General features: G+C 36.4%; 1 protein-coding gene across 4 annotated transcripts in view; it reads left to right on the plus strand.

The window, feature by feature from the left end:
* PRKG2 (protein kinase, cGMP-dependent, type II) overlaps window positions 1–19099 on the plus strand; it is a 129688-nt gene extending 110589 nt beyond the window's left edge. For all 4 annotated transcript variants that reach the window (XM_011972095.1, XM_011972097.1, XM_011972096.1 and 1 more), the window contains 4 exons: window positions 3627–3749; window positions 5098–5160; window positions 14401–14467; window positions 16776–19099. In XM_011972095.1, the coding sequence (XP_011827485.1) occupies window positions 3627–3749; window positions 5098–5160; window positions 14401–14467; window positions 16776–16871 (349 nt within the window). In that variant the 3' untranslated portion in view covers window positions 16872–19099. The remainder of the gene's footprint in view (window positions 1–3626; window positions 3750–5097; window positions 5161–14400; window positions 14468–16775) is intronic.
* Window positions 19100–19688: the final 589 nt, after the last annotated feature.

A 19688-nucleotide genomic window follows, 5' to 3' on the forward strand; every position in this document is an offset into this window, starting at 1 on the left:
ACTCAGGAAGGGGAACATCACACACCGGGGCCTATCATGGGGAGGGGGGAGGGGGGAGGGATTGCATTGGGAGTTATACCTGATGTAAATGATGAGTTGATGGGTGCAGCACACCAACATGGCACAAGTATACATATGTAACAAGTCTTAACACATAATTTACGAAAAGAGTTTCATAGAACCTTCTTAAACTGTTTACACTAAAATTTCAGTGTTAGACTATCTGTGGCTACATTTTACACCTTTGTCCACATGCATTGAGCAAACAAATATGAAAGATCATTTTACATTGTCTGTAATCATTTTCAAATATTCATCACTTACGATTCTGAAGGAAGGAAGATAAAATATTCAGTCATTCAGAGAAAAGTTGTTTAAGGGCTTGGGCACAATGAATTCTATTTCAAAAATTTGTTTCTCTGGAAAATTTGTCAGCTGCATTTGTAAGAGATACATGATGGCTTCTGTAGGTAATTAGATATATATCTCGGTTTTCACCAGCTGGAATAACATGTTAGAAGTCATAAAGAAGTTGAGAAATTGTTTTGTTTCGTCTGTTGAGACACAGTGTCACTTTATCACCCAGGCTGCAATGCAGTGGTGTGATCACTGGTCACTGCAGCCTCCACCTTCTGGGCTCAAGCAATCCTCCTGCTTCAGCCTCCAGAGTAGATGGCACTACAGGCACATGCCACCATGCCCAGATAATTTTTAAATTTTTTTGCAGAAATGGGATCTTACTATGTTACCCACCCAGGCTGGTCTCAAGCTCCTGGGCTCAAGCAGTCCACTCACCTCAGCTTTCAAAAGTACTGAGATTACAAGTGTGAGCCATCACACTAGGCCAAGAAATTGTTTTTGTAACGACTGTTTTGTCTGACCTGTAAATGATTTTCTGGGTAGGGCATGAGAACGGTTAACTTTAAATGCCCTGAACTCCAGAGCATAGGAGGGAAATGAAAATAAAAAACAAAACAAAAAAACAAAACCAATAGTGTAAATATGTAAATAAGTTGAATAGATCATACAATGTTTTTGGTTTCCTGCCTCATTCTCTTTACAAGCGAAATATAGTTTAGTAAAAGTTGGTACACTGACTCTCGTTTATTACCTAGAGTGGGAAAGCTCAGCAACACAAGGTCTCCAGCATGACTAATATATAGCAAAGTAGTTCATGAAAGGCATCTTTAATTTTCAAAAATTAAATGGCATAATAGAATAAATACAAAAGTGTTTTTATTATTTATTTATTTTTGAAATGGAGTCTCACTTTGTTGCCCAGGCTGGAATGCAGTGAGGCAATCTCAGCTCACTGCAGCCTCTGCCTCCCGAGTTCAAGTGGTTCTCCTGCCTCAGCCTCCTGAGTAGCTGGGATTATAGGTGCCCACCACCATGCCTGGCTAATTTTTGTATTTTTGGTAGAGACAGGGTTTTGTCATGTTGGCCAGGCTGGTCTCGAACTTCTAACCTCAGGTGATCCTCCTGCCTCATCCTCCCAAAGTGCTAGGATTACAGGCGTGAGCCACCGTGCCCAGCCTTGAAAGTGTTTTTAAAAGCAAAGTATATGAGTTAAAATGTTATCCAAATTCAGTGGCCAATTCTCAGTCTTTGTTTACCACTCTTAGCAGTATTAGCAATATTAAACTAGTGAGATGATTTTCTAGGATATATCCAGTATTTTAAAAAAATACTCTTGGGCAGGTGTAGTGACACATGCCTGTAATCCCAGCACTTTGGGAGGCTGAGGTGGGTGGATCACAAGGTCAAGAAATCGAGACCATCCTGGCCAACATGGTGAAATTCCATCTCTACTAAAAATACAAAAATTAGCCTGGAGTGGTGGCACGCACCTGTAGTCCCAGCTACTTGGGAGACTGAGGTAGGAGAATCGCTTGAACCCAGGAGGCAGAGGTTGCAGTGAGCTGAGATCGCGTCACTGCACTCCAGCCTGACGACAGAGTGAGGCTTCCTCTAAAATAAATAAATAAATAAATAAACAAATAAATAAATAAATAAATAAATAATAGTAAATTACTCTCTTCGCTTGGCTCCTAGAATTTTCTTCTCTATCCTTTTCCCACATTGGTGGCTTCTTCTCAGTCTCCATCGCTAGATTCTTCTTATCTTCCTACCTCTCAACATTGGACCAATTCAGTTCTTGACCTCTATTCTCTCTTTTCTACCCACTCACTCTCTTGATGATACTATCAATTCTCATGGCCATCAATACTGTCTGATGACTCCCCAAGTCACACTTTCAGCCTTAACCCCTTTCTTAAATGCCTATGTCATAAATCTACCTTCCTGCTTAGAATTTCTGTTTGGATGTTTAAAACATAACTCTTGATTCCCTTCCCCATAACCTGCTCTGCACACCACCCCAACTCCATCTTTCTTCTCTTAGGAAATAACTCCAACAAGGCCAAAACACTTTAGCATCATCCTTGAATTCTTTGTTTCTCCCACATGCCATATTCACCCCATTGGCAAATCCTGATGGCTTTACTATGTGTCTTAGTCAGCCTGGGCTGCTATAGCAAAATACTATAAACTGGGTGACTTAAGCAGCAAACATTTATTTTTCACAGTTCTGGAGGTTGGAAGTCCCAGATCAGGTTACCAGGATAGTCAGGTTATGGTGAGCATTGTAATCTAAGTTACTGCTGACTTCTCCTTGTATCCTCACATGGCCAAAAGCCAGGCAGCTAGCTCCCTAGCCTTTCCTTAGAATGGCACCAGTCCCATTCATGAGGGATTCACCCTTCTGATTTAATTACCTCCCACAGTCCTCACCTCCAAATACCATCACATTGGGATTAAGGTTTCGACAAATGAATTTGGAAGAACACAGACATTCAGCCTGTTGCACAGTCTAAGCAGATCTAGAATCCAGACATATCTCACTGCTTTCAACATTACTATCCTAGGCAAGGTTACTGGGGCTCCTTCCCCCTGACTTTCTCACTACTATCACCATCATAGTTTATCCTCCACACATTAGGAAAACCTTATTCTGGCTGCTGTAATTTAGATCATCCCGCTCAGAATGTATCCCCACGTCCTTCCGATAGCCCACTTCATCTATGTGATGATGTCCTCATCTGTGTGCTCCCCTCTTGCTTCCTCACTCCACCAGCCCCACTACCCACTTCACTATGCAGGACCACCCAGGCCCACTCCTGACTCAATTGCCTTTGTACTTCCTGTCTTAGAACTGTCTGCCACAGGTAGTGGTGTGGCACATTCACTTCCTTCTCTCTCTTTATTCATACGTCGGCTCAATTGTCAGCTTATGAGAGGCTTTTCTTATTTACTCTATCTCAAAAAATCACACCTTCTCTGTTCCTTTCTTCATTTTCTTTTTAGTGATCATCCACACATGACCAATTACATATGTGTGAGTGAGTGTGCGTGCGTGTGTGTGTGTGTGTGTCTCATGTGGTAAGTGATATTAAATGAGTGAGATGGTTTTCTAGGATATATCCAAATTTTTTGTAAAACAACTGAGAGAGAGAGAGAGGAAGAAATGAAAGAAGGGAGGGAAGGAAAGAAGGAAGAAAGAAAATTCATTCCAAATGTGATCTCAGACCCTGTTATTAATGTGTCCTGTTTTGGATTTTCTCTAGCCCACCCTTTTCTGGGATTGACCAAATGATGACCTACAATTTGATTCTCAAAGGAATTGAAAAAATGGATTTTCCCAGGAAGATAACACGACGACCTGAGGATTTGATTCGAAGGCTTTGCAGGTGAGAATGACAGTTGGTAAACCCTTGTCTTGAAGAAAGTTTCTGTTTCTACACATTTTAAAATTAGGTGCATATTTACTTTTTGTGCTTTTTTTATATAGGCCAATTATATTTAAACAAAGTCATCTCTGTTTTGCAGTGTAGGGAGTTTTAGTTGACCTCACGTTACAGAATCACAGTACCTACTTATAAAGTAGTTTAAAAAGAGATCTAAATTTTTCAGACAACCTTTAGGTATCATCTTTATGTGTAATAGAGCAAAATAAACCACAAACCTTAGGCAAAAAAAGGAGCAATTTACTATTTCAGCAATAAAAAAGAATGAAGTCATGTCATTTTCAGCAACATGGAAGGAACTGAAGGTCATTATCTTAAGTGAAATAAGCCAGACACAAAAAGACAAATATTCAATGTTCTTGTTTCCATGTAAGAGCTAAAAAATTTGAACACATGGAGATAGAGAATGGAAATGTAGATATCAGGGACTCGGAAGGGAGGGGGGAGGCTGAAGGGAAGTGGGTTAAATATGTAATTTAAAAGTAAGATAAAAGGAATAAAATCAAAGTTCAAAGAGAACAATTGAATACTTAACAAAAATGTATTGTACTCAGGCAATGGACAACCTTAATACCCTGAGTTGATCACTAGGCATTATATACACATTACGAAGTTTTTCATGTGCCACATACATTTTCACAATATAAAAAAGGATTAATTTATTTATAATCTTGTTATTTTGAAAGAAAAGTAGTCGTGATAATGAAGTGTTATTATACGACCTCTTTCCAGCTTCATTTTGTAAAAAGTGCACCTCTGTTCTTATTTTAAATTACCCCAATTTCTACATACCATTAAAAATAATTTGTCAGAGAATAGGAGACTTCTGGATTTTTTTGTTTAAAATTCATTTTGCTGATTTTTTCCTATTTGAGCTTTTAAAAAAGCATTAAAATTTAGTAAATTTAGAACTAAAAACCTAGCTATGGGTTACCAGTATGAATTCCTGCATGCTTCTAAGATTTCACCTTAGATGTAAATGATTCTCTTAAGCTTGTCCTGGTTTTCTCAGCAGAGTTGGCAAGATAGTGCCTGCTTGTTCCTTATTTATTCGTACTTTATACACATGTATATATACACTCCAAAGTCTAATTTAACTGTGGCTCCTCCAGGGAGGAAGTCATGTCTTTTCACCTCACTAAACTCAGATGTCTGGTCTACGGTAGCAACTTCATGCATGTTTTTTAATGAATGAATGAGTGAATGAATGAACAAATAGATGTTAAGTTTTAATTTAAAATTTTCTCAGTTGTAATTATTATAAATTGCCTTTCACAAATTATTATTTTAGGCAAAATCCAACAGAAAGGCTGGGAAATCTGAAGAATGGAATAAATGACATTAAGAAACACAGGTATGTAATTATTTCTTTGCCCAGAAAAATATAGAAATTTAGAGAACAATGTGGTACTTGCAAAAACTTCTCTCAGGGGGCACAGGGGTCCCTTTCCAGAGTTTCGATTTTTTTCTTTATGGTGCTTTGCTTTTTATCTTTGTTTTAGTAGATGTAGTTCTAATAATCAAACTCAAAGTGATTTGTCTCATGTTGGAAATTCATATCAAGAATGACTGAAGTTACAAAAGAAGTTACAAAATCATGTCTTCAAGTCATAGCAAATTAACTTTTTATCCACTTCTGTCTTTATTATTCGTGTGTGTGTGTGTGTGTGTGTGTGTGTGTGTGTGTGTGTGTGTTGACAGAGTCTCGCCCTCTTGCCCAGGCTGGAGTGCAATGCCACGATCTTGGCTCACTGCAACCTCCACCTCTTGAGTTCAAATGACCCTCCTGCCTCAGCCTCCCAAGGAGCTGGGATTACAGGCAGCCACCACCACACTCAGCTGATTTTTGTATTTTAGGAGAGGCAGGGTTTCACCATGTTGGCCAGGCTAGTCTCAAACTCCTGACCTCGTGATCCACCTGCTTTGGCCTCCCAAAGTGCTGGGATTACAGGCGTGAGTCACCACACCTGATCCTAGTATGTATTTTTATTGATCTATGCTAGTTGTACATATTTATTATACTTTGAAATATCAACTTGAAATCTGTGAAGGAATTACATTCTAATCTGGGCATTTAATTTGTAAGTAAAGGAGGATACCATTGTTGTTGTCAGTATTCAAGAGGATGGGTCACCTAAATCAACTGAAAAAGTATTATATTTCAGGTTTAATTAATGATATATATTTATTTTAAACATAATTTTCCTTTGAATATCCTCAAATTCTGAACCCTCGTGGTATATTTTACTTTTTGCGTAATGGACACTGATCTCACTGGTTTCCACAGAACCTCCAACCATGCTTTATTCTTGTGCAGTAATCTGACATGTACATTTTCAGTTCTGTGAATTTTTAAAGCTGGCCTTCAGAACCATTGATAACCTTCATAAGACATCCTCTCTGATTTATTAAATATTCAAATGTGACAGTTCAAACCTTCACGTTTTGGCTTGTTAAATCAGTGCTTAGATAACTGCTGCCATCTTTAAGATATTTTCATTTTGTTCATGATTCACAGATATAAAAAATTCTGAGAATATGTAGATAGTGCAAAATACATTTGAGAATTTTGTTTAATTGAAATCCTTTGACTACACTGATGTTCACTTTTAGAAATGAAAACACCTCATTCCTTTATGGATCTTTTCACTGAGGAATTAGGGGCACATCAACATGGTATGAAAATAAAGGGAGAAGGGCTGTTGCTGAATAGAAATGCTATTCATGTTTCTTAACAGTAGCAGTACAGCTTCAAAACAAAAACAAAAAATCAACCTGCCAACTCTACTGTATGTGTTAATGAACTTACCTGAAATAAAGCCATGTATTCAATATTGTAAATTCATATTGAGGTCTGCCTTAAGGGTGTTTTTAGGAAGAAAGGGAGGGAGGAAACATAGGAAGGAAAGAAAGATAAAGACACGTGTAGATTTTATAGAATCAAAAATGCTTGTAGTATTCTAATGTTCTTTACTATCTTTTGGATTGCCTTCAGCTGTAAAACTCATTATTTCTCTTAGATTCTAATTTATTTTCTTCCAGCACTCCATGCTGTTATCACAATTTCTTTTCTCATCGTAAAATGACACAGAAACACACTATTCATATTGAGGAAACAAGTGCTCTGTCAATTAAAGCCTTTCTTCCAATATACATTCTTCCTTTCTCTCATTACAGAAGGGTCTTCATGTTTTGCTCTGGGATAGCTGGGAGATAGAAGCGATATATTTGTCAACAGGCTCCAGTTTTAGCTTTTACTTCTTCTTTACCTGAGGCTCATTTAAATGGAGCTGTCAAATTGTCATTAGATGCATGTGCAAATTGGTGCTAAAGATTTTCTCACCTCAGCATAGTAATAAAGAATTTTGAATTTCCTTCCCTGTAGGGATTAATTTGTCTATTCCCTCTTAATAGGCAACATTGTCTTTGCTATATGTAATATAGAGTCTGAGTGCAGAGTATAGAGGTGATTAATAAGATATATACCAAATTTACACAGTGTCTTTGGTTGTGTAAATGCTCAGAAGCATTTTTCATTCTATTTTCATAGTGCTTTTTAAGCTATAAAGCTGAAGGTGGGGAACATCAGAACACTTGATCTCTCTCTCCAAATGGGAGTGTTTAAAAACCTTCCACAAGTCTTTAAGCTGTGTAGCTTCTCTACTCAGTATATTCTTAGAATTAAAAACAAACAACAGGCAAACAAACAAAAAAAACTTCTTTCTAAAGTTTGGCATCAGATTTTCTCAGTCTCTTCTAAAGTGAAACTTTTTTTCTTCGAGAACCAGTCACTTTAATTTTGTATTTTAAAACAATACAGTTGTATGTATCTGCCCATTCTATATTAAATAATCTTCCCCCAAAATAGTTACAGAGCTCTACTGTCTTGTATCTAAGAGCTAATTTAAAACTAGGCACCAGTCATGTCTCCCAACACCTATCTTAAAAGAAGGCTGATGTACTTATGGGGTACAACTAAATCTTTCCTGACAGGAAGAGGAAACATTTGTTTCAGGTACAGGCATACCTTGTTTTATCACACCTTGCTTTACTTACTATACCTTGTAGATATTTTATTTTTTACAAATTGAAGGTTTGTGATAACCCTGCATCAAGCAAGTCTATCAGGGCCATTTTTTCCAACAGCGTTTGCTCACTTTCTGTGTCTGTGATACATTTTGGTAATTCTGACAATATTTTACACTTTTCATTATTTTTATATCTATTATAGTGATCTGTGATCAGTGTTCTTTGATGTTAGTATTGTAATTTTGAGGGTACCACAAACCGCAGCCATATAAGATGCCAGACTTCATTGATAGATGTTGTGTGTTCTGATGAGTTTACCAATGGCCCATTTTCCCATCTCTCTCTCTACCCAGACCTCCCTATTTCCTGAGACACAACAGAATTGAAATCAGGCCAGTTAATAACCCTACAGTGGCCTCTAAGTATTCGAGTAAAAGAAACAGTCTCATGTCTCTCACTTTAAAAAAAAAGCTAGAAATTATTAAGCTTAGTGAAGAAGGCATATCAAAAGCTGAGACAGACTGAAAGCTAGGCCTCCTGTGCCAATTAGACAAGGTTCGAATCCAAAGGAAAATTTCTTGAAGGAAATTAAAGGTGTTACTCCAGTGAACACACATGTATTAGTCAGAGTTTTCTAGAGGTATAGAACTAATGGAATAGATATATAAAGGGGAGTTTATTAAGTATTAACTCATGCGATCACAAGGTCCCACAATAGGCTGTCTACAGGCTGAGGAACAAGGAGAGCAATCCGAGTTCAAAAACTGAAGAACTTGGAGTCCCATATTTGAGGGCAAGAAGCATCCAGTATGCGAGAAAGATGTAGACTGGGAGGCTAGGCCAGTCTCTCTTTTCACATTTTTCTGCCTGCTTATATTCTAGCTACACTGGCAGCTAATTAGATGGTGCTCACCGAGATTAAGGGCAGGTCTGCCTTTCCCAACCCACTGACTCAAATGTTAATCTCTTTTGGCAACACCCTCACAGACACACCCAGAATCAATACTTTGTATCCTTCAATCCAATCAACTTGACACTCATTATTAACCATCACAACACACATTGTAAGAAAGCAAAACTGCTTTATTGCTGATATGGAACAAATTTTAGTAGTCTGTGTAGAGGACAGACCAGACACAACATTTCCTTAACCCAAAGTCTAATCCAAAGCAAAATTCAAACTCTTGTCAACTTTATGAAGGCTGACAGAGGTGAGGTAGCTGAAGAAGAAAAGTCAGAAGCTGTCAGAAATTGGTTCATGCAGTTTAAGAAAAAAAGCCGTCTCCATAACTTTAAAAGGACAAGGTGAAACAGCAAGTGCTGATTTAGAAGCCACAGCAAGTTATCCGGAAGATACAGCTGAGATCATTGATGAAAGTGTCTACATAAACAACAGATTTTTAATGAAGAATAAATTGCTTACATTGAAAGAAGATGCTGTGTAGAATTTGCCTAGCTAGAGAGGAGAAGCTAATATCTAGCTTCAAAGCTTCAAAGAACAGATTAACTCTCTTATTAGGAATGCAACTGGTGACTTGATGTCAATACTCATTTGCCATTCTAAAAATCCTAAGGCCCTTAAGAATGATGCTTAATCTACTCTGCCTGTACTTTATAAATTGAACAAAGCCTGTATGACACCATATCTGTTTACAGGATGGTTTACTAAATGTTTTAAGTCTACTCTTGAGACCTACTGCTCAGAATAAATTATTTTGTTCAAACATTACTGTTCATTGACAATGCACCTAGTCACCAAAGAGCTCTGATGGAAATGTGCAAGGAGATTAATATATTTTCATGGCTGTTAACATCCATTCTGCAGCCCATGAACCAAAGAGTATTTATTTTTTAATTTTAATGTTTTGAGGGTCTCATTCTGTTATCCAGGCTGGAACGCAGTGGCACAATCATGGCTCACTGCAGCCTAAACCTCAAGGAATAATTTTGATGAATTTAAAGTCTTGTTTTTAAGAAATACATTTTGTAAGGCTATAGCTTCCATAGTGATTCCTTTGATGGCTCTGGGCAAAGTGAATTGAAAACCTTCTGGAAAGGATTCACCATTCTAAATGTCATTAAAAGCATTTGTGATTTCTCAGAGGAGACTAAAATAGCAACATCAATAGGAGTCTGGAAAAAGTTGATCCGAACCCTCATAAATGGCTTTGAGAAGCTGAAGACTTAATTGGAGAAAGCAAATGCAGATGTTCTAGGAATAGCAATAAAACTAGAATTTGAAGTGAAGCCTGAACATATGGCTGAATGTTGCAATCTAATGATGAAACTTGAACAGATGAGGAGTTGATTATTGATGAGCAAAGAAAGTGGTTTCTTGAAATACAATCTACTTCTTACAAAAATGCTGTGAACATGTTGAAATGACAATAAAGGATTTAAATGTTACATAAACTTACTTAGTTGATAATGTAGTAGCAGAGTTTGAAAGAATTGACCTCAATTTATTTATTTGTTTATTTATTTATTTTAGACAGAGTCTCCCTGTCACCCAGGCTGGAGTGCAGTGGTGTGAGCAGGGCTCACTGCAGCCTTGAATTCCTGGGCTCGAGTGATCTTCCTGCCTTAGCCTTCTGAGTAGCTGGGACTATGGGTGAATGCCACCATGACTGGATAATTTTTTAACAATTTTTTTTGTAGAGACGAGTGTCTTGCCATGCTACCCAAACTCCTGACCTCAAGAGATCCTCCCACATTAGCCTCTCAAAGTGCTAAGATTATAGGCATGAGCCACTATGCTTGGCCTGACCTCAGTTTTAAAAGAAGTTCTACTCTGCATAAAATGCTGTCAAACAGTATCACATGCTGTAGAGAACTTTTATGAAACAAAAAGTTAATCAATGCAGCAAACTTTATCATTGTCTTATTTTAAGAAGGTACCACAACCACTCCAACCTTCACCAACCCCTACCCTTGTCAGTCAGCAGCCATCAACACCAAGGCATGACCTTCTACCAGCAAAAAGATTATGACTCATTGAAGGCTTGGATGATTGTTAGCATTTTTAGCAATAAAGTATTTTTAAATTATGTACGTTTTTAGACATAATGCTGTTGTATACTTAATACATTGCAGTTTAGTTTAAACATAACTTTTATATGCACTGGGAACTCCAAAATTTGTGTGACTTGCCTTATTACAGTGGTTTGGATCTGAGGCTTCAATATCTCCAAGGTATGCCTGTATTTTAACATTGTTTTTGATATTTGTAGTCTTTGAAATTACTTTCAAGAATAGGCTCTATGAGTCTTCTGAAATGAAGAAGGAGTTTATGTGCTGTTGCTGCTAATATTTCTCTGGTGAATATTTTTTATACACCAGTGCATATTGGCGTTTGCATTACTTAAAATGTGGTTAGTGTCAAAACGCCATGTGTTAAGTGAATAGCCACGCATGTTAAGTAAATATTGTGATAAATCAGATTGTAACAAGTACTCTGTAAGCAACACATGGGTTGTTTGATTCAGTAGATTGATGGTAATGATTTTTATTAATATTTGTGAAGCACCTCTGAGTAGAGCATTGTAAAATATGTTAAAAGAAATTGTTGCCATATTTGGTGACGAAAGAAAAGAATCCGTAGAACTGTGTACCTAGAAATCCCTAAAAGTGGAGGTTCAGTCTCTGCAAAAAAGCAATGGGTAGAACAAAGAGAGGACTTCTGTGGTTTTACAGCAAGGGCAGAGGAGGGATATAAAACATCTGGGTTGCTGTCTGACTCTCACTCTTTGACTGGAGTTTCAGCAGCTTATGGCAAAATGATATTTTGGTTTAGAATAGCATCTGAAATGGAATGCACTAGAGTCTGCTCTCTCTGTTTTTCATTCCTTTTCTATTGCTAAGCTTAGACTTGTCATGGGAAATCCAGTCAAGCACTGAACCAAACCCAAGTCTGGGGATGAGAAGAGATTGAGAAAGGTGGAAGAGCCTAACTTCTGGTATGGCCAACAGACAGAGTAGTGTGACAGCCTCCTGAAAGTCTCCCTGCCTTTAATCACAGGGACACATCACCATCCCATTCTGGCCCCTGTGGTCATTATTTCTAAAGCAGCCAGAAGTAGCTTTTGAAAACTAGCTTGTGTCATTGACTTAGAGCTTTCTGATTCTTTCACTGCATGTAGAAATCTTGATTCCTTACTGTGCCTGCAAAGCTCTACATGATCTAGCCTCTGGGTCTTTCTCAGACTCATTTTTTTTTTCTAGTTTCCTCTGCATTCACTACACTTCAGCTCATTCCTTCCATCTGGAAGGGCTTTGCCACAGATCTTCCCATGGTTCCCCCTTCTCTTCATTCAGGCTCTTTCAAATATCACTTTTTTGAATACCACCCTAGCTATTAGCAGCCGCTCCCAACCTGTTTCTATTCCCGATATCATCTACCACTTTATTCTCTTTTTATCTTCCTTGTATTTACTACTACCTGAAATTAATTTAATAATTCATATTGTTTACTTGACTTTTTTCATCACCTCCCAGCAAAACAAAAACATCTTAAAACCTTCCACAAGTCTTTAAGCTGTGTAGCTTCTCTACTCAGTAGATTCTTAGAATTAAAAAACAAACAAACAAAAAAATTTCTAAAGTTTAGCGTCAGATTTTCTCAGTCTCTTCTAAAGTAAAACTTTTTTTCTTCGAGAACCAGTCACTTTAATTTTGTATTTTAAAACAGTATAGTTGTATGTATCTGTCCATTCTATATTAAATAATCTTCCCCAAAAATAGTTACAGAACTCTACTGTCTTATATCTAAGAGCTAATTTAAAACTAGGCACAAGTCATGTCTCCCAACACCTATCTTAAAAGGAGGCTGATGTACTTGTAGGGTGCAACTAAATCTTTCCTGAAAGGAAGAGGAAACATTTGTTTCGGGTACAAGCCTACCTTGTTTTATTGCACTTTGCTTTACTTACTGCACCTTGCAGATATTTTATTTTTTACAAATTGAAGTTTGTGATAACCCTGCATCAAGCAAGTCTATCACGGCCATTTTTTGATGCCTGAGACCAAGTCGACTTTCCATAAATATTGGTTGGCTGGCTGAGCTGACCTCAGTGTGCCAGTAGAAAAGATCAGTGGCTATAGAGCAGCATGATTTCATGTTCTTGATATAAAATCCTGAGAGACAGAGTAGATTGTTTCTATTCAAGAGAAATGAGGCCTCCTGACTCCTGGTGTTAGATATTTCTAGACCATCAAGCTGGAAATATATGCTTGAAATACATGAAGATCAATCAGATCAGCCCTTTTAGATTAATGATGTGTAAGCAATGATGAAAGAACTTCCGCTTAATCCCATATTTTCACAGATTACCGTAAAATACTTTTTTCTGTGTAAGTGTGTTCCTTTGCAGAGTCATTCAGTCACTCAACAAAAATTTATTGAGCCCCTGTCCCATGTCAAGCACTACTCCAAGTGTTAGGGCACAGAGAAAAGGAACTAGATAAAAATCCCTGCCCTCATGGAGCTTGCTTTCTATTGGGGAGATAGAAAGTAAACACAATAACTAAGCCAAGTAGTATATTAGATAGCTATAGATGCTAAGGGGGTAAAATAAAGTAGGGAAGGAGGATAAGAAGCGTGTGTGTGTGTGTGTGTGTGTGTGTGTGTGTGTGTGTGTGTATTTGTGGGGGAGAGTTGCAATTTTAGATTGGATGACCAAAGAAGATCTCACTGAGAAGATGACCTTTGAGAAAAGACATGAAGGTGGTGAGAGAATAAGACATGGAAATCTAGAGAAAGAACAAATCAGCCTTGAGTGCAAAGGCCTTAAAATGGGAACATCCCTGGCTGGTTAGGAGAATAGTGAGAAGACAAATGAGTTAAGAGAGAAAGAAAGAGAAAAGTAAAACAGTGGTAAGGTAATGGAAGGATGGTGGTAGAAACAATGATTTTAGGCCTTGTAGGTTACAGCAAATACATGGAATAGACTTTGCCTTTTACACTGAGTAAGATGGAAAAGGTGGGGGAATATTGAACCAAAGCATGTTGTGACCTGACTTTGCTATAAATGACCAATCTTGCTGCTGAGTTATCTCCAGCACAAAAGTAGGGCTGGTTCCTTGCTAGTAGAGTAAAGGTGTTGAAGACTGGCCAGATACTGAATATAGATAGAATTAGAATCTAGCACTGACAAGATTTGCTCATAGACTCAGGTAGGATATAAGACAAAGAACAACTACAAGAGTTTTGGTTTGAGCAACTGGAAGAATTAAGATAAGGTTGGTGGAGAAAATTTTAAACTTCTGTTCGGAACTGATACATGCCAGATGCCTATTAGACATCTAATTGTAAGAAGATGAATAACAATTGTAGACCTGTAAGCTGATAGAGGGGTCTTGGTTGGAAATAGAAATCTGGGAATAATTAGTATGTAAGTGCTATTTAAAGCTGTAGCAGATAACTTGACATGCGAATACTTTATCATCCAAGTAATATTCCTTTTTGTCCTCTGTTTCTCTCTTTCTTTCTCTCCTTCCTTCCTTCCTTCCTTCCTTCCTTCCTTCCTTCCCTCCTTCCTTCTTTCTGTCTGTCTTTCTCATTTTTCAGGTGGTTAAATGGTTTTAATTGGGAGGGACTGAAAGCACGGAGCCTTCCATCGCCTTTACAAAGAGAGGTATTGTATTTATTATATTACTTTTTTTCCCAGGGACTTGTTTTTGTACACAGATTTTAGATGTACGTGAATGTATATGCCCATAACAGATTTTAGGTGGGTTTTTTTTGAAAAACAGGTTTTTTTAAAATTAAGTGAATTTATCTTAGTAATTGTGATTATACGGTGAATTTATCTTAGTAATTGTGATTATAGGGACTAAATAGTACTGCCTAGTTGATGGACATTAACTTACCTATCAGGAACCTAATACATGTCAGTGCCACTTAAGTCCCAAAGTAGTCAGTGTTGTTCAGGCTGACAAATGACTGTAGAAATTTGATGTGAACAATGTATGTAACTTAAAATTTTCTAACAGTCATGTTAAAAAGGTGAAAAAAAAAAACCAGGTGAAAATAATTTTAATTTTTTATCATAATACCTCCAAAATATTATTTCAATATGTAATCAATACAAAATAATAGTAAGATAGGTTATGTTTATTTTTCACATTGAATTTTCTAAATCCCAAGTGAATTTTACTGTTACAGCACATCTCAGTTCAGATGAGGGACATTTCAAGTGCTCAGTCACTTTGTGTTGCTGATGGTTATATTATTGGATAGTGCAGCTCTAGAGGAAGCAGAACTTCAGCTAACATGGGAGTAAGAATATCTCAGGAATGATCTAGGTCAACATACTACTAAGTTTATGTTAGTGTTTTTTCCAAAAGAATGCAAAGATCTGTGTTTCCTCTTATACATTTGTAGATTGATATCTGAATTTTTTTCCTCAAAGTGTGGTTGTGGAGAATATGATTTCTAGTATGTTATAAATATTGACATTTTAAAATAAAACACTACTGTTACTTCATTCCTTTAAATGTGTCTACTATAATCTAAATACCATTGAGATTTAATACATATCAGCCACTTATAAAGTGTGGGCAGAAATATTGTATCACTCCTTTTCATCATATCATCATATTTTCATTCTATGTTCCCTATAAGATTTCATCCTAATGTAAAATGTTTCTATGCTTGACAATCTTTCATGATCATTCTTTAAATGCCTTTAAATTTTAGATTTAAAATTTGTAATAACATCAATATTTCTTCTCAATTCTGTTATAATTACATTTTTATGGCATGCAGTGTCAAATGGCATAAATATATTATGAATTTCTAAAGGTCATTATTAAATAAACATTTTTTGAGAAGAAATTATTTCATGGTACCTATGGATAGATATTGTTTATTAAAAGAATGGGATCAGATTCAGTATCAATTCTATTCCTTTTTAAAATTATTGTTATATAGATACAAGTTCTAAGAGTTGTGTTCTCACATATATAAGTGGGAATGGAGGGTTTTATTACAGCGATGTCACTTTGAGCTCCTGAATGATCTCTAGCTCTGTTCCTCCACCACATTATCATCTATCATAAATAATATTTTTAATTATTTTTCAGCTGATCATTCAATCAGGCTCTACTTACATTTGTTTGAAAGCAGAGTTAGAAATCATTTTATTTGTGAAATAATTTAATACCAGCATAATTTTAGTCTTTCAACAGGGTCACTAATATTTTGAATTGTTCCTTTTTTGGCATTCAGAATACTTTATATGGATCAATTAACTGTAAAAAATTTCAGGACTGGTGAAAAACTTATACAATGGAAGAAGAATGCTGGCAGATTTTGATTTTAAAAGAGTTTTCAATTAAAAAAATAAATAGACATAATTTCTGTCACTTTTTTTTTTTTTTTTTTGAGACAAAGTCTTACTCTATTACCCAGGCTAGAGTGCAGTGGTGTGATCTCAGCTCACTGCAGCCTTCACGAACTCTCAGGTTCAAGTGATTCCCCTGCCTCAGCCTCCAAAGTAGCTGGGATCACAGGTGTGTACCACCATGCCTAACTAATTTTTATATTTTTAGTAGAGACGGAGTTTCACCACATTGGCCAGGTTGGTCTCGAACTCCTGACTTCAGGTGATCCACCTGTCTCAGCCTCCCAAAGTGCTGGGATTACAGGCATGAGCCACAGCGCCTGGCCTATTTCTGAATGTTTTCTTTAGGAAAACTCCTCATGCCATGTAGTTACTATTGAATGTTATCTGCTGACCAAATGTATTTGGTTGTAAAGAGAAGATCTCATGAGGCTGAGACTAGGACTCAAGAATGATAATTGGTCATTTTTTTCTAGTATGTAACTTCCAAGTGGTTGCAGTATGAAATCAGTGTTCTGATATAAAAAGCATTACCCATATGTGATAGCATGCTTGGTCAACATTATTCTTCCTTTTGTTTTAATTATCTCTGTATTAGCTCAATGGACCCATAGATCACAGCTACTTTGACAAATACCCTCCTGAAAAGGGAATGCCTCCAGATGAGCTATCAGGCTGGGATAAAGACTTCTGACAGAAGAAAAGTTGATTACTGCCTGTACACTACAGAAGAGGACCTCAACGATCAATAATCCAACACATTATTTTCTTTTCAGAGTATTATAATATCTTTGGAAGACCATTAGGGAAAAGAAATCCCTGCACAAGGGGAAGAGGAGAATGGTATGGATGTGATTCTGAGTTATAATGTCTCATTTAGATGCTGTGAATTGTTGATGTATTACATTCTTTGCTTTTCTCAACTGCTAGAGGCTACCCCAGTTTCCTTTCCACAATCAGAGCCATTTTTGTTTAAGTGGCAGGTTTTTCTGCGATGTATTGTTCCATTCTAATCATATCCTTCTAGTTTGAGTACTACTAACGTTTAAAAAGGGTCTTGTCCTTGAATAACTAAGTCATACAAATAGAAGGAAAAACAATGGTGAATTTTGGAGAGCTCCCCAGCTCTCAGCAACTTCATATAAGCATGATGGCATCTTAAAATGGTGGTTTGCAGAAAGCATGGTAGCCAACAGAACCTCCTGACTTTCACCTGCTTTTAACCTGAGAATATATTAATATGCCTCTGACATGAGTCCAGGGAGAGGCAAGATTGAGCAATAGTCAGTGGTACCTTTCCCCAAAGTAATTGAATCAATCAATCCAGTCAGATAATTATTTTCTATTGGGCAATAGAAAAAAAAGTAAAGCAAGAACTATTTTCTTTCCTTTACGATCAGCTGTGATACCTTAGAGACTTTTCAAAAGCCCTTGTTCAAGATAGTTACAAATGTGTGGTTAAATGATGCTAAAATATTTTCACCACCAAAGTAGAAAATATGCTGGAACAAAATTGTGAAGGCTTTTGCCTTCCAGTAGATAGAAAGGAGAATATATTCTAATAGGTAAGACTGCTAACTCTGAAAATCTGAGGTATTCTGAAAAATTCTGTGATTGTTGTTATTAATAAACCAAAATTGTATAGAATCATCGTTAATTTTTAATCTAAATCCCATTGACAAATGTTGATGCACTGTAATCACTGCTGAGTTAATAGTTCTTTTTAAAGACATCTGAGTCATGGATGGGTTTATAAATTTAGATTGTTAAGACAGGCAAGCCACCGGAAAAGTGATGGGATTTCAGAAGTAAAAGGGACAACAGCATTCCTCCTATCCCTTCCTTGCAATCATCCAAATAATAAATAGGATAGTTTCAATAGCATGGGATCCTAGTACCTAAGAACTTTACTGATGAATGGTTGTATGTATTGACCATGATCATTCCCTTACCCTTCTTCCAAAATGAATGAGAAGCAGAGACTTTTCTGTAGTTTTTAAATCTAGCAGAGTAAAAATGCTGTATAAGTTCCGGGATTATTCGAGCTTCTGGTTATATTTTCACATGATAATGTTCTATGTCAAAAGCAACCTCTACTCAGTCCCCACTCATAATTTCATCATTCAGAAAAAAGCCAGCTATATGCTTCCTTAACGAGTTAAGCTAGATAAGTGAAGCCCAATCCAGAGAGGTGCATCCTTAACAAATTAGATTTCCACATTTATAATCCTTTTGCTGAACCAAAGAGTTTTTGTTCCTGGAGCTGTATTTTTAAAGATTATGTATTGTACATAGAATAATCATTTTTAAGAGGATTGACATAACCTGCTTAAAGAATTTCTAAGAGTTTTTAAAGATTTTTATTTGAATTTGGTTTGTTTGTACTGTATGTTTTTCCATGTATATATTTTAAAATTACCAACATATAAAGATAGAAAATTTACGTATTGGGTGGATATTAGGACTGTACAGTTATAATAGGAATGATATTCTCAAAGCAGATCAATAGTTGTAATTTTTAAAACCCATGTAGGGTTTTATATAGAAATAAAAACCGAGTTAGAGTACTACAGGTTTATTTTTCCTGTGATTGACCATGCCAATGTGTTATCCTCCCATGTGATTTTTATTGTTTCCTTAGAGTACTTAAAAGATGAAGAAATGAGAGATTGAACCATTAAATAATCCCAACTCCACTATTTACTAACTGAGTGACTTTGGGAAAGTGATTTAGCTTTTTTGAGTACTAGCTTTCTCATTCATAGAAAAAGGCAGAATAAAGTAATATTTACTTTAGAGGTTTGTTTCAGGGATTAAGTTATGTAGAGAGTCTTTTGCCCGGTATCTGTGAAATAACCATTGCTGCATAGACGGGAGCTACTGTTACTGTCTCTATTAAAATTAAAGGGGCCTTAATAACCATTTAGTCCTGAATCTTATGTATCATTGGTATCTGTATGCAGAATTGTACTGATCAAATCCAGTGTCTGTCTTTTTTTTTTCTTTTAAATCATGAAGTAAAAATGATTGATGAAAAACTTCGGTGTATGAGATGAAGGGTTAACCCTCACTAAAATGAAGTGCTTCATTAAGTTAACCTAAATTTTATTTTTTATGAATTAAAGATACACACATATAAGGAAATACAGAAAATTACCCTCATATATGCAAACCCATCATTTTCCTAATCATTAAATCATTCCCAATCTCTCTTGTTAGGATATAAACTTAATTTTTCATCCTTGAGCTTCTTCCAAGTGGGACCAACTTTTCATAATTATAGGTTCTTAATGTTTTCTTAAAATATAAACACATCTGAAGAAAAGAGAGTGTAGTAGTGAAAAGTAAGAGATTTAGAGAAGAAAAAAAGACTTGGGCTTGAATTCCAGCTCTGCCCAGATTTATGTAACCTTGAACATTAAACCACAGCTTTATTCTTCTGGAACTTGGAGATATACATTTAAAGCTTTGAAACCTTGCGCCAGAATATTGTTACTAGTAGGTCATTCAT

Source organism: Mandrillus leucophaeus, unplaced genomic scaffold, assembly GCF_000951045.1.
Source record: "Mandrillus leucophaeus isolate KB7577 unplaced genomic scaffold, Mleu.le_1.0 Scaffold1268, whole genome shotgun sequence".
Classification (NCBI taxonomy): Eukaryota; Metazoa; Chordata; class Mammalia; order Primates; family Cercopithecidae; genus Mandrillus; species Mandrillus leucophaeus.